Source organism: Petaurus breviceps, unplaced genomic scaffold, assembly GCF_028583685.1.
Source record: "Petaurus breviceps papuanus isolate PSGF00001 unplaced genomic scaffold, PetGlider_PUasm1.0 99, whole genome shotgun sequence".
NCBI classification, from domain to species: domain Eukaryota; kingdom Metazoa; phylum Chordata; class Mammalia; order Diprotodontia; family Petauridae; genus Petaurus; species Petaurus breviceps.
Genome location: NW_027187465.1, coordinates 7,943,442 through 7,955,838, shown reverse-complemented (window position 1 = coordinate 7,955,838; position 12,397 = coordinate 7,943,442). Strand labels below are relative to the sequence as shown.

At 43.7% G+C, this 12,397-nt stretch overlaps 1 protein-coding gene across 6 annotated transcripts in view; it reads left to right on the top strand.

Moving 5' to 3' along the window:
• GRK3 (G protein-coupled receptor kinase 3) overlaps positions 1 to 12,397 on the top strand; it is a 462,068-nt gene that overhangs the window by 265,058 nt on the left and 184,613 nt on the right. The window contains exon 2 of one of the 6 annotated variants that reach the window (XM_069081792.1): positions 8,413 to 8,538. In XM_069081792.1, coding sequence (XP_068937893.1) covers positions 8,426 to 8,538 — 113 coding nt within the window. In that variant the 5' untranslated portion in view covers positions 8,413 to 8,425. Of the gene's footprint in view, positions 1 to 7,228; positions 7,520 to 8,412; positions 8,539 to 8,666; positions 10,642 to 12,397 lie in introns of those variants that run through there. The other 5 variants (XM_069081795.1, XM_069081796.1, XM_069081793.1 and 2 more) reach the window with 5 other exon arrangements.

Below are 12,397 nucleotides of genomic sequence, written 5' to 3'. Positions count from 1 at the left end.
GATAGATAGATAGATAGATAGATAGATAGATAGATAGATAGATAGATAGACAGACAGCTAATGCTAGCACTTACATAGCACTTTAAGGTTTCAAATGTGCTTTTAAACACATCATTTCATCTGATCTTCTTAATGTGCCCCTTCTCTCACACTGCATACTATAGCTATTATTATTATTTCTATTTTGTAGGTGAAGAAATTGAGGCTTAGAGCCGTGACAGAATATGGCCAAAGTCCCATGAAGTGTGGGAAGAACGGATGCCAATCTGTCCTGTTCATAATCCCCACTGCACATTGCAGTTCATACATAGAATTGCTATTCTTTGTCTGTGTTTGTATCTTATCTCTCTGCTAGACTGTAAACACCCTAAAGGCAAGGGAGACTGTTTAATTTATTCTCTGTGTTTCCCTAAACACCTTCCACAGTGTTCTGAGGGTAGCAGGTGCTAAATAGATGTTTGTTGAATGTTGTGAATGTTGAATGAATAAACAGGGAGGTGGGGCATTTTCCCAGTGCCAATCACTCCAGCTATTGAATAGATAGTGGGTAAATTCTCTGTGAGGCGGAGGTCCAATGGAGACTTCCAGATGCTATGAAACTTCATGAAATCTGAAGTGTCCACTCCAGTAATGTGAAAAAGGGTGTCAGCCACTCTAATGTGGAGACAATGCATAATTAAATTGTAAATGCTTTAAAATTGGCCCTGGGGACTAGATGAATTGAAGAAGAGCATTCTAGACCAGACAGTGGCCAGGATTCCCGGACACTTGTGGCCTCCTGCCAAATCCCATCTACTACCCTGCCAGGATGCGAATACAGGAAGTGCAGGACGTGTACGTGTGTGTGCACATATGCACAGCCCTGTACACATGATTAATCTGGGACTATGTCAATAGATCAGAAAGGCCCAACTAAAACTTTACAAATCCCCCCCCAACCAGAGTCATGTCTCTGAGGAGCTGGAGTAAGGTGTGGATGGTGGGATGTCTAGGTTTGAGAAGTTTCCTTCTGGTGTGCTCTCTTAAAACAAAACTAAGAACAAAACTTTCATCTGCTCCCTTGTGTCTGAAATTCCTTTAACTAGAGCAAAACCTTTCAGACCACAATTAGAGAAGAGTTTTAAAGCGTTACATTAAAAAACAAAAAGCAAAACAACCAACCAAACTCTAAGAGCCAGGCAACTTCGGGGATTCAATGTCCCACTAAGGTGTAGCACATGTTCCCAAACTTAAAAAGGGGCCTATTGTCCCCTTTTTAAAAAATTACTTAGTGCCCCCTGGAAATCTACTTTCTTTAACCCTTAACAATTTTTTAAAAAAATTTGAGTCATTTCAAAAAGATATAAAATATATATTTTTAAAATGACGCATCTTAAATTTAATAATTTACTGTAAATTTGTGGGTTTTTCTTGTATTGAAATTTTGATGACACAATATTGCACCATGTTACCATATTATAAACAAATCATTACACACACATATTCCTGCATATGTGTGCTGGACTTTCTGACAATGGGCTGCCAACACTTGCTTGTTAAGACCTGTAGGTGGACTTGACCACTGATGGGTTATAACTTGCATTTTGTGTTTGTTTGGAAAATAATGTAATCGTTACAACTTTAACTTTGTTACACAACAGATGAAACAGGAATAAACATTTTTTCAAAAATTTTCTTTTTCTTTATACTTCTACCACTCCCTTATTTTTATTCCACACCCCTCAATTACACTGGAGGCTAGTATTGCTCCCCTGGATCATTCCAGTGCCCCTTAGGGGGAAGTATTGCCCACTTTGGGAACCTCTGGAAGACAAGTGACTGATACGAGATCCCTTTGGAGGAGCAGATTTTGCTAAGTGGGGAAAGGGGAGAGAGATGTGAAGTTGCATTGTTTTGATTTTAAAGAAGAGGTAAGTGAGACCCAGAGGGATTCAGTAAGTTCTCCAAGGTTACATAATGACCTAGATAGAGGCAGAACTCAGGTCTCCTGATCTGAGGGCTCTTTTTTTTTTTTTAAACCATATTTTGCAATATTTACATCACTTTAAAGAGCAGAAATCTTTAGCATTATTCAACTGGCCGTAGTGTCACATGTGTGCTAGACACAGTTAACTGAATTTCTTTTTAAGGGTTCAGTTGATAAAATTGTGGTTTATAAGCATGACTGGGTCCATATACTAAATGAAGCAAGGTAGACTAATATTGAACATGGCCTTACTGTGACCAAATTATAAGACTGGCTCACCATTTTTATTTTAAAAAATTTTAAAACAACTTTAACAAAGACTAATAATTCTTTTTTTTCCCCTTACCCCTTCTGCCAGACCCCCAGTCCCCAATAAAAACTCTCAAAACATATTTAAGCAAAACAAATACCACCCGTGTCCTGGGCCAAAAATGTACGCCTCATTTTGCATGCTTAGACCATCCCCTCTCCCTCCAGAGGTATTGAATATCATCTCTAATCCTCTGGAATCAGGATTGGTCACTGTGTTGATAAGAGTTTTGAGTCTTTCAAAATTGTTCATTTTGACATCATTGTTGTCATAACAGAAATTATTTTCCTGGTTTGGCTCATTTCACTTTGCATCACTTGGTACAAAACTTTGCAGGTTTCTCTGGAATTGCCCCTTTCATTTTTAAAAAATTTGTCGTTCAATCATTTTTCAGTTGTTTTCAATTTTTCATGACCCCAACTTGAGGTTTTCTTGTCAGAGATACTGGAGTGGTTTGCCATTTCCTTCTCCAGCTCATCTTACAGAAGAGGAAACTAAGGGCAAAGAGGATTAAGTGACTTGTGCAGGGTCACAGGGTCTCTAGTATTTGAGGCAGGTCTTCCTGACTTCAATATGATTACAATTAGAAGTTTCTCTGGTAAAATAACAGGAAAGATTATTTCTCTGATTTAAATAAGTCAGCAAAATGAGAAACCAAGATAAGAACAGATCACCTTTTTGAAGGAGATATTTGATACTAAGAAAAATGCATACAAATACAGTTTCCTATAGAAAGAAAATGATATCAAGAAATAAAATAGTGAATTGTAAAGGAATTAAAATAATTCTATGACCTAGCTATGGTACTATTTAAAAGAAAAATCAAATTTCCTTTCAAAGGGACGGTGGTATGATATTAGCTTACACATATCTGGCTGCTGTGGTTCCTGGTGTTTCAGCACTAAAGATTTGCTTTAGAGTCTTCACATTGATTTTTTAAAAAAAAATGATTGAACAAAGTTCCTAAGACATTTCTGGCTTTTATTCTTGAGCTATTCTAAGCTATTAAGAGAAGGCAACAAACACAGCCCAGAATCTTAAATAAGGTAAGTACTTTAGCAAGTTTTTAACTTTCAGCTATTGTCAAGTATAATTTTGCATCGATCTTTGAACAAAACTCTCCTGAAAGCATATATTTTTAGAAATATCCAGATGATAATGGTGAATAGATTTTTTTCCTCTTTTCACCCAGACTTATGATTTCATCTGTGAAGGGAATTCCTTGGTCAGGAAAATCCCTCTGCCAATGACCTTTGGCAACTTATAGCCTTAGAGATTTGCATGGGATACAGAGAGGTTCAGTGATTTGTCCAAGGTCACACAGCTGATAGTTGCCAGAGTGGGATTTGAACCCAGGTCAGCATTCTATCTACTATACCATTTCAGTTGTGTCTGACTCTTCATGACCTTTCCTTGGCAAAGATACTAGAGCGGGTTTCCATTTCTTTCTCCAGATCACTTTACAGATGAGGAAACTGAGGCAAAGAGGGTGAAGTGACTTAGCCAGGTTCACACGGCTAGTAAAATCTGAGGCAGAATCTGAACGCAGATCTGAGGTAGGATTTGAATTCAGGTCTTCCTGATTCCAGGCCTGGTACTGTGCCACCTCGCTACCCATCCATGATGCTCTTCTTATGATGCTTTAAGCAGAACAGCTTCAGCTATTATTATAAACAGCATAATTCTGCAGTTTTTTACATCTACTCAATTATTTTAAAGGAGGCATAATTAGGCAAATGCCAATCAGTTACTATTTTGTTTCTTGGGTTCTTTGAGATGATTCCATAGGGGTGGGGTGATGGTGTATGTATATGAGCAGCAAACTGTTTGCTATGACTTCATAGCTGTTACTGTGTTCTTTTGTTTAACTGTGTATCAGAGGGAAGGCACGAAATGCAGTTTGGTAATGGAGACTCAGGAGAGAGAAAGAGGAGGGGGCCAGAGAATTCACAGGAACTAATCTGCCTCCAGTAGGAAAAGCAGACTACTTCAATGTGTCTGTGATCTCATCAAATGGTTACTCCCTGCAACCCTAAGTCCTTCCCATCCTGAGAGATTTTGATCCATGTTCTTATGGGTAATAGATGGTGTAATCTGATTTAAAGGGTGGGGAGGTTTCATTTAAAGGGTGAAGGACAAAATGTTGGACTAATTGTTCCCTCTCTTCTAAGGGCAACTGCTGTTATTTATAACTTTCAATCCCTTTGTCAGCCCTGGTTTCTAATAATAACAATCTCTTGTTTTGGGGAAGAGGTTTTTAATCTTGAAGAATGACTAATGATGGGACAGCATTTCACAATCAACAAACCTTGTGCCACGCCACAAAAATAAGGGACTGATATTTTTAACTCTTTATAGTATTATATCAGAAATTACTTATGTGTCAAAATAGCTATTATTACCACAAAAATTCTGCATGGAATAGAGTTAATTCTGTCTTTGCATTAGCTCAAAATCATCAAAAACTTAATTTTCTTCTTGGTCAGCATTTATAGATTCTGTCCATAAATATATTGATATTTCAAGTGTCCAAGTATTCCATGATCATATCAGTTTGGGAAATGTTGACTTGGTCAATACATGTCTGGGCCCATTTGGCTGTGAGCTCCTGGGGGTCAGGGACTGTTTATTGCAGGGGTGGGGAATCTTCGGCCGTGAGGCCACATGTGACTTTCTAGGTCCTCAAGTGCAGCCGCATGTGGCCTTGGGGCCGAAGGTTCCCCACTCCTGGTCTATAACCTTTCTATCCTCAGCTCTTAGCATAGTGCATGCTAGTTGCTTAATAAATGGTTACTGACTGTCTGAAACATGAGAACGAAAAGAAGCAAAGTTGAAAATTTTGAACCAAGAAATGGGAAAAGGAAGGAAGATGATTAATCTTAGCTGAAGTGTGAAATCAAGATCCTGGGGGTGCTGCTGCTTAGGGAAGCAGAAACATGCATTTATTAGATAATCCGGTCTGGTGGAAAATATGGTGAGATGTAGTGAGAAAAAAAGTATTACTAACATGGTATCATAGAAAGAGCCCAGAAAACAGAACTCCATCACTTAACTAGCTATGCCATCTGAGAGGAAACAGTAATCTTCTTCTTAGCTGCCTGAAAGGGTTGCTTTGTCAAATGATAAAATGTATATGAAAGCACTTTGTAATAATAATAATACTAACATTTACATAACGCCTACTGTATGCCAGGCACTGTGGTAAGTGAATTATAAATATCTCATTTGTTCCTCACAACAACCCTGTGAAGTAGATAATATTATTATCCCCATTTTACAGTTGAGGAAACTGAGGCAGAGGTTAAAGAATTTGTCCAAAAAATACACAGATAGTGTCCCAGGATAGATTTGAACTTGGATCTTTCAGGCTCAGGAATCTCTCCAATGCATCACTTAACTCCCTCATATATAAAGTGCTAAAATAAAACGAGGTCTCAATTCTGCTTTGCCGGGAATATCTGTGTCTTCAAGGCCTTAATAATGTCCTACGTCTGTTCTTATACCTATGCAAAAAAGGAGATGGGCAATAAAGATGTTATTGGCCTTTGTCTCTCTTTCTCTCCTCTCTCTCCCTCTTATTTCTCCCTCTTCCTGTCTCTTCCATCTCTTTCTCTCCTTTTATCCCTTCTCCCTCCCTCTTTTCCTTTCTCCTCCTCCTCTCTTCTCTTGTACTCTCTATTTGCTTTCTTTGTTCTCTTTCTCTCTCCTTCCCTTCCTGTGTCCCATCCTCCCTCTCATTTTCTCATCTCTCTTCTCTCATTTTCTGTTCTATTTCTTTCCCTTTCCCCGCTTTCATGTTCTGATCTTCTGTCTCTTCTCTCTCTCCTGCCCTTTCCCTTTTTCTCATTCTCTTATTTCCTTATTCTCTTTCCCCTCTTTCTCTCATCCTCTTTCCTCTCATTTTCCCTCTTTTCTCATTCTCTCTCTCTCTCTCTCCCCCCCCTTTCCCTCTCCCTCTCTCTCTGTCTCTCCTCTCCCCCTCCATGTTTTTCATTCCAATGTATTCCTGCCCAGCCAAATCTAGCACTCCCACTTTCCACACCCCTTTCTGCTAACCATCCACGCAAAGCTGTTTCTAGAGCTTGAGCAATAGTCGATAAAACCAGCCAATTGTGATTCTGATAGTGGGGAGGGGCCGAAATTGAGGAGGCACTGAGCAAAGCCAGACCCAGGCTCTTACTGATTCATAGTGCTTCATCTATATACAATGCTACCTCTTGAGATAAAACCTCTAAAATTTGAATCCCAGGTCTTTTTGATTTCTGATCGACTTGCTCATCTCTTTAAAATAAGCTAAGCAGTTCAGAGAAAGATAACTGTGTACGAAATACTTGAAGATTCTATGCAAATAAAAAATTCTCGAGGAATGAATTTGTTTCTTTAAAACCCAGATTGGGCATAGAGTTTATAAAGATTTACATGCTTGCACTGTACAAGTATGGATCTTAATTGGTTAATATGTGTACCTGCAGTTGATGTCAAAGGATTTCTTCATATGTGAATTGAAAAATAAGCCCATTGAATTGTGAAGGTAGACAAACAATGAAGAATTGGATTCTGAAGTGACCATCAGGTTTTTTTCAGACTGTCATTAAGATACTCTGAAATTTACCCTTTCCTCCTTTTTTCCTCACTGGAATTACAATTTTACCTTCACTAGCATCAGGAAACTCCAGTGGTAGCAACCAAAGGACACTCCTACTAACAAAACCAAACAATCTTAGATTAATGTCACTGAAACTGGGACAAATCTCAGTGGCTGGACACACCTTCACTTTGCAGCTATCTCACCTGATGTAATCAAACCATGCACTCTGCCTTTATTTAAAAAAGGTTTGATTCAAATAACAGTGACATGCCCCAATCTGCTTAGATTTGTTTGGTGAGCTCTAAGCAGTTTCTGTCACCCCTCTCCGCATCCAAAGTGCTTTGTCTAGCATGAGGGGATAGCTTTCTCAGCCAAAGGGGTTTTGTATCCCATGATCTTTAAGATTTTCTAGCTCTGTCGATCGGGGGAGAGGCCACAGCGGCTTGATGGTTCTGGAGTCGAAATCAAGCGGAGCAGCTGATGGCAAATGAAGACAGCTGGAAAGGTCTGGGCTCTTTATAAAGGGAGGCCTTGGGAAGAGTTCACTGTTCTGTCCTCCAGCCTTCCACACAGACAGGAGAGAGACGGAGGGTGCTGGGATGTTACCACTTTCCAAGACCATGAGATTTCGGGTGAGGACGGAGTTGAGCTTGAGGTAAATCGGGGCTCACTTGAACTTGAGAGCTGCCAGGATCCCTTTCAGAGCGAAGTCCACGCTCTCTCCTTGGGCCTGTACAAGGAGAATGTCGGTGGAGGAGGGCTCCTGTTAGCGTCGAGTCCCCCATTTCTGGTCCTCTGGCTCCGTTCGGCTGCTCAGGCCCGATGGCCCTCCAGACTTAGCACGGGCTGCCCCCATGCCTGCACGATTTCCCTCTCTGCTCTGGACGAGCCCGGGAGCCCTTGGAGGGCAGGGCCTGCGTTTATCGTTGCATGTCTGGGCTTTTTGCACAGCGCCTGGCACAAAATGCGTGATTAGTAAACGCTGCTTGATCAGCTCTGGCTCGGGTTCATAGTGTGCACACTCATGAGCTAGGCCCTTCTGGGCCTCAGTTTACACATCTGCCAACAGACGGAGGCTGCTTCGGGGCCCTGGGGCCAGGCTTTCCCCCCTCCCTCGGCACGCAGCCCGCACGGCCTCTAGCTCCGCAGCCAAGAGCCCGTGACCTTGGGCCAGTCTTTTCTCCCGGGGTGGGGCGGGGCTCCCAGCCCGCGAGGTGTGCGTGGGGGGCTCTGCGGCCGCTGCAGGGCTGGACGTTGGTCGGCGCGGCGGCGGCGGCAGCCTCAGCACCAGCATCTACCCCGCAGCATCCGCAGCAGCAGCGCCCGGGGTTACAGGAGGGCGGGGCGAGCGCCCTGCGACCGTTAGCGGGCGGGGGAGGGAGGGAAGGAGAGAGGGCGAGGCGCCCCTGGGCGGGCTCGCGGCGCGAGGCGCGGGTGCGCGCGGCGCGGCGGGGGGTCCCTGGGCGCGGGCGGGGGGGGGGGGGGGGGGGGGGGGGGGGCGGGGGGCGGGGCCAGAGCCGGAGCCGCCGCAGCCGCCGCCGGAGCCGCAGCCGCAGCCAACATGGCGGACCTGGAGGCCGTGCTGGCCGACGTGAGCTACCTGATGGCCATGGAGAAGAGTAAGGCCACGCCGGCGGCGCGCGCCAGCAAGAAGATCGTGCTCCCCGAGCCCAGGTGAGCGGGCGCGGGCCGGGGGCCGAGCCTGCGGGGGGTCTGTCCCGGGGGCGCAGCAGCCTCTGCGGCGGCTTGTGACCCTTGGGGGCACTTCCCCTGGGGGTGCGTTATTAGCCTCTGCCGGGGGTATCTGACCCTCCCTGGGCATCTGTCTCGGGGGGTGCATTTGCCTCTGCGGAAGTATCTAACCCTACGGGAGCATCTGCCAGAGGGGGGCATTTACTTTGGGGGTGCATCTGCCTCTGCGGGTGCATTTGTCTCTGCGGGAACATCTGCCCCTGGGGGTGCATTAGCCTTTGGGGGTGCATCTGCCTCTGCGGGAGCATCTGCCCCTGGGGGTGCATTAGCCTTTGGGGGTGCATTTGCCTCTGCGGGAGCATCTGCCTCGGGGGGTGCATTTGCCTCTGCTGCGGTATCTGCCCCTGCTGGGGTACCTGACCTTTTGGGGCTGTCTGTCTGCCGGGGTTGCATTTGCCTTTTAGGGAGCACCTGACCCTGCGAGGCACGTCCGCCCCGGGGTGGGGTGTAGGTGGACGTCGGACTCGGAGGGGGCATCTTCCTCTGGAGTCGTGCTCCCGGCTCTCCTGCCCTGCGTGGGTCTCTGCCTCTGGTGGGGGGGGGCACTCTCGGTGTGTGCCTCAGTATCCCTGCTCCTGCGTGTGTTTGCGTGTGTACCTGCACTTGTGTGCCCGCCTTTGTGTGTCTCACCCCGTGTCTCTGTAGGGGTGTCTGTGGCCACAGGCTATCTGGGTGTTCGCCGGCTGTCTGTTGTTGTGCGTCTTATTCTTAGACCAGCTGGCCTTACATTACGTGTGTCCAGTGACTCGGTGGCGGTGGTGGACCCCCCCACGCCAACACAAACTCCAGGACTTAAATCTTCAGCTCCTGGAAAACTAGCTCTGACCCGAACCGGAGCGTCTGCCTTAAGACTCGGTCCCCTCACTCATGTTCCAGGGTCTGTTATCTTTAAGTACAGCTATGGCTGCCAGAGAAGTCGGAAGACTTCTCCTCCGGGGTCCTCTCTTCGTGGGTCCCCTCTGTAAAATGAAAAGGGCAGCTAGGAGCCCCTGGGATCCCTGGCATGAATCGGTCCCTTTCCTCACCATTCCCACTTAATCCTCTACCCCTGACACCAAGCAGGATCATCTCAGCTAAGGGATCTCTCACTTCATTCTGGTGGAGGCTGGGAAATTCTCATTTGTCCTTTTTCTTTTAGTTGTCTGCTCTAAGTAGATAGTGATCCAATGGATCCAGTAGGTTTTTCTCCTTCCTCTTTCTTCCATAAAGGAGCCCAGTAGGTGGTGGATGAATTGGTGTGTGTATGTGGGGGGTGCGGCTTGGAAGGCAAAATAGTAACATGTTAATTTTATTTAGTGTGGTATCACTAGGAATCTTTTTTCTCTTGCTGTTCTCACAGTTTTTAAGGATAAAGAAATGGGAGTTAGAGAGGAATTAGAAGTAAATAGCAGATGTATTGTATTGTTAAAAATGCCCATTGAATAGAAAAGGGATTTTGGAACGGTCACTTTGATCCACTTTAAAAATGTAAACTTAATTTGGGCCGCAGTTGCCTGGAGATTTGAACTAAGTGAGAAATCACAATTCACAGCCTTAGTTGGCTGGTATAAGGTCGATAAGATATCTCTCTTCCTGGAGGCTGATGATGACGGTTATGGCAGTAAGACTGTGGTGGATGACATTTTCCTTTCCCAGTGTTAAGTCAAAACCATCACATGAGCTCTACTGTATAATGCAGATGGTCTCCAAAGTGTAAATAGCTGTTCTGTGAAATGGATGATGAAAATAAATCTCTTTATACTGAATCTAAATTTTAGAATGTTATTTTAAAATAATTTACATCACAAACAAAACAAATATTTACATAGTCTCATATTATAGGAAAATTTTCTTTTTACCATAAAATAAAGCTAAACAATTTTGTTTTTCAGATGATAAACCATCACCAGATTGTTTTACCAGTCCACACAAGAGTACTGTAATACAGAAAATATTGATTGTTTTTTTGTAACTGTTTATAGAGGATGCCAAAAGACTAGAAAATCCAGATTGTATACATGAAGAAATCATCCTCACGTTTTTCAGGCACGTAGTCTTTTAGCCACTGTCTCTCCTTGGTCATGTGTTACTATTACTATTTTTTAATATGAGGAGTTTTTGATATGATACCAAGAAATTTAAATTAGAAGGTTGCAAGCACTGAGTACTTTGTGAAATTAACATTCCTTGTCAAGATTTCAACTTATCTTAAAAACCTAATATAAATAATTTCTGACAAGGGGGGAGACTAGCTCACACAATATTTAAATAGGGAAGCCTCCTCCCAAGTCTGAATTTTGATTGTAGCAAATTGTGTTTCTTTTACCCTGGTTTAAAAGACACTCCTCCACCTCACCACCTGCCATCACCTGACCAACAAAAGAAAAATATAATAAGATTTATACTTATGCTCAGTTGAATAAACATTTATTACAGTGTGCCAGATGCTGGGATGCAGAGATGAAAAATAACATGAACTCTACCCACAAGTCAGCATTTTTAGTAGTGTGTGTTTTTTTTAAAGGTCTCATTTCTTAAAATATTTTTTCTTGGTGTTTGAAACTCATCATGACTTCTGCTTTTTCCTGTCTGCTTTAAAATGTATCCATTATGCTTACTTGGGAAAGTTAAGAGGTTAACTTTCTTGTATGACTGCCTTTGTCTTTCAGTGGTTTGCTTTGGGAAGGGTTTTTCTTAAAATCGGTGGAGGCTGTGCTTATTTCTAATAGGATTAAAAAAATGAAAACATAAGGTGAAGAGTGAGTTTCTTTTAACTTCAAGAAAATAGATCCCCACAGATTACATTTTTGATTCTCCTCCTTGGCCAAGCCATTCAGGTTATGCTTTAAAATAGTTCTCTTAGCAATTGATAGTGTTGCGTAAGAACTATTCCTGCAGCTTGAGCACCTTTATTCTGTGCCTCTAGAATTTAGAAGGATAATTAGATGACTAGTTGTTGAAACTTTTTTTTTTCTTGGTAGGACCTGTGTGGTTTCTGTTTGGGGATCCCCTCTGCAAATGCCATTTCAGCAGCGTCATTTATAATCTTAGAAGGGGCAGCTAGGGGGCACCATAGCGCATAGAGTGCCAGGCCTGGAGTCGGGAAGAGTCGTCTTCCTGAGTTCAGATCCGACCTTGGACTTGTGTTAGCTGTGTGATCCTGGGCAAGTCGCTTCACCCTGTTTGCCCCAGTTTCCTCATTTGTAAAATGAGCTTGAGAAGGAAATAGCAAACTGCTCCGGTCTCTTTGCCAAGAAAACCCCAAATGGGGCCTAGAAGGGCCAGACACAACTGAAAACAACAACCATGTCATAGAGAGTTGCTTGAGGCACTGAAGTAGCCTGCATCTGTAAGAGGCATCTTTTGAACTCAGGTCTCCCTAGATTCCTAGGGAGGCCTTTTTTTTTGTGGTTTGTTTTGTGTTTCCCTTGTTTGTGGGAAACATTTTATAATGTTCTCATTTCATTGTCCAGGGCCGACATCATCAGGTAAAGTTTGTGCATTTTTTATTCTCTCTGGATGGTAGTTTGTGTCCTGCTTGGCTCGTGGGAGGGAAGTGGAGATGGTTCTGGAACGTGAGCTGAGGCCGATTCTAGATGAAACTAAAGGTAATTTTGTAAATATCCTCAGCATGAGAGCCGTCTCCTTCAGCTTCACCATCAAGTGAGGTTGCCCTGGGATTGTCAACACATGGACTCAGCGACAGCATTTTGATTCGTATTTTTAGCGTCTGAACAAGAAGGATCATCCTGTTAGTCAGTCGTAGAGGCCTCCCTTCCATGACTGGGGCTCGTGGTTCCAC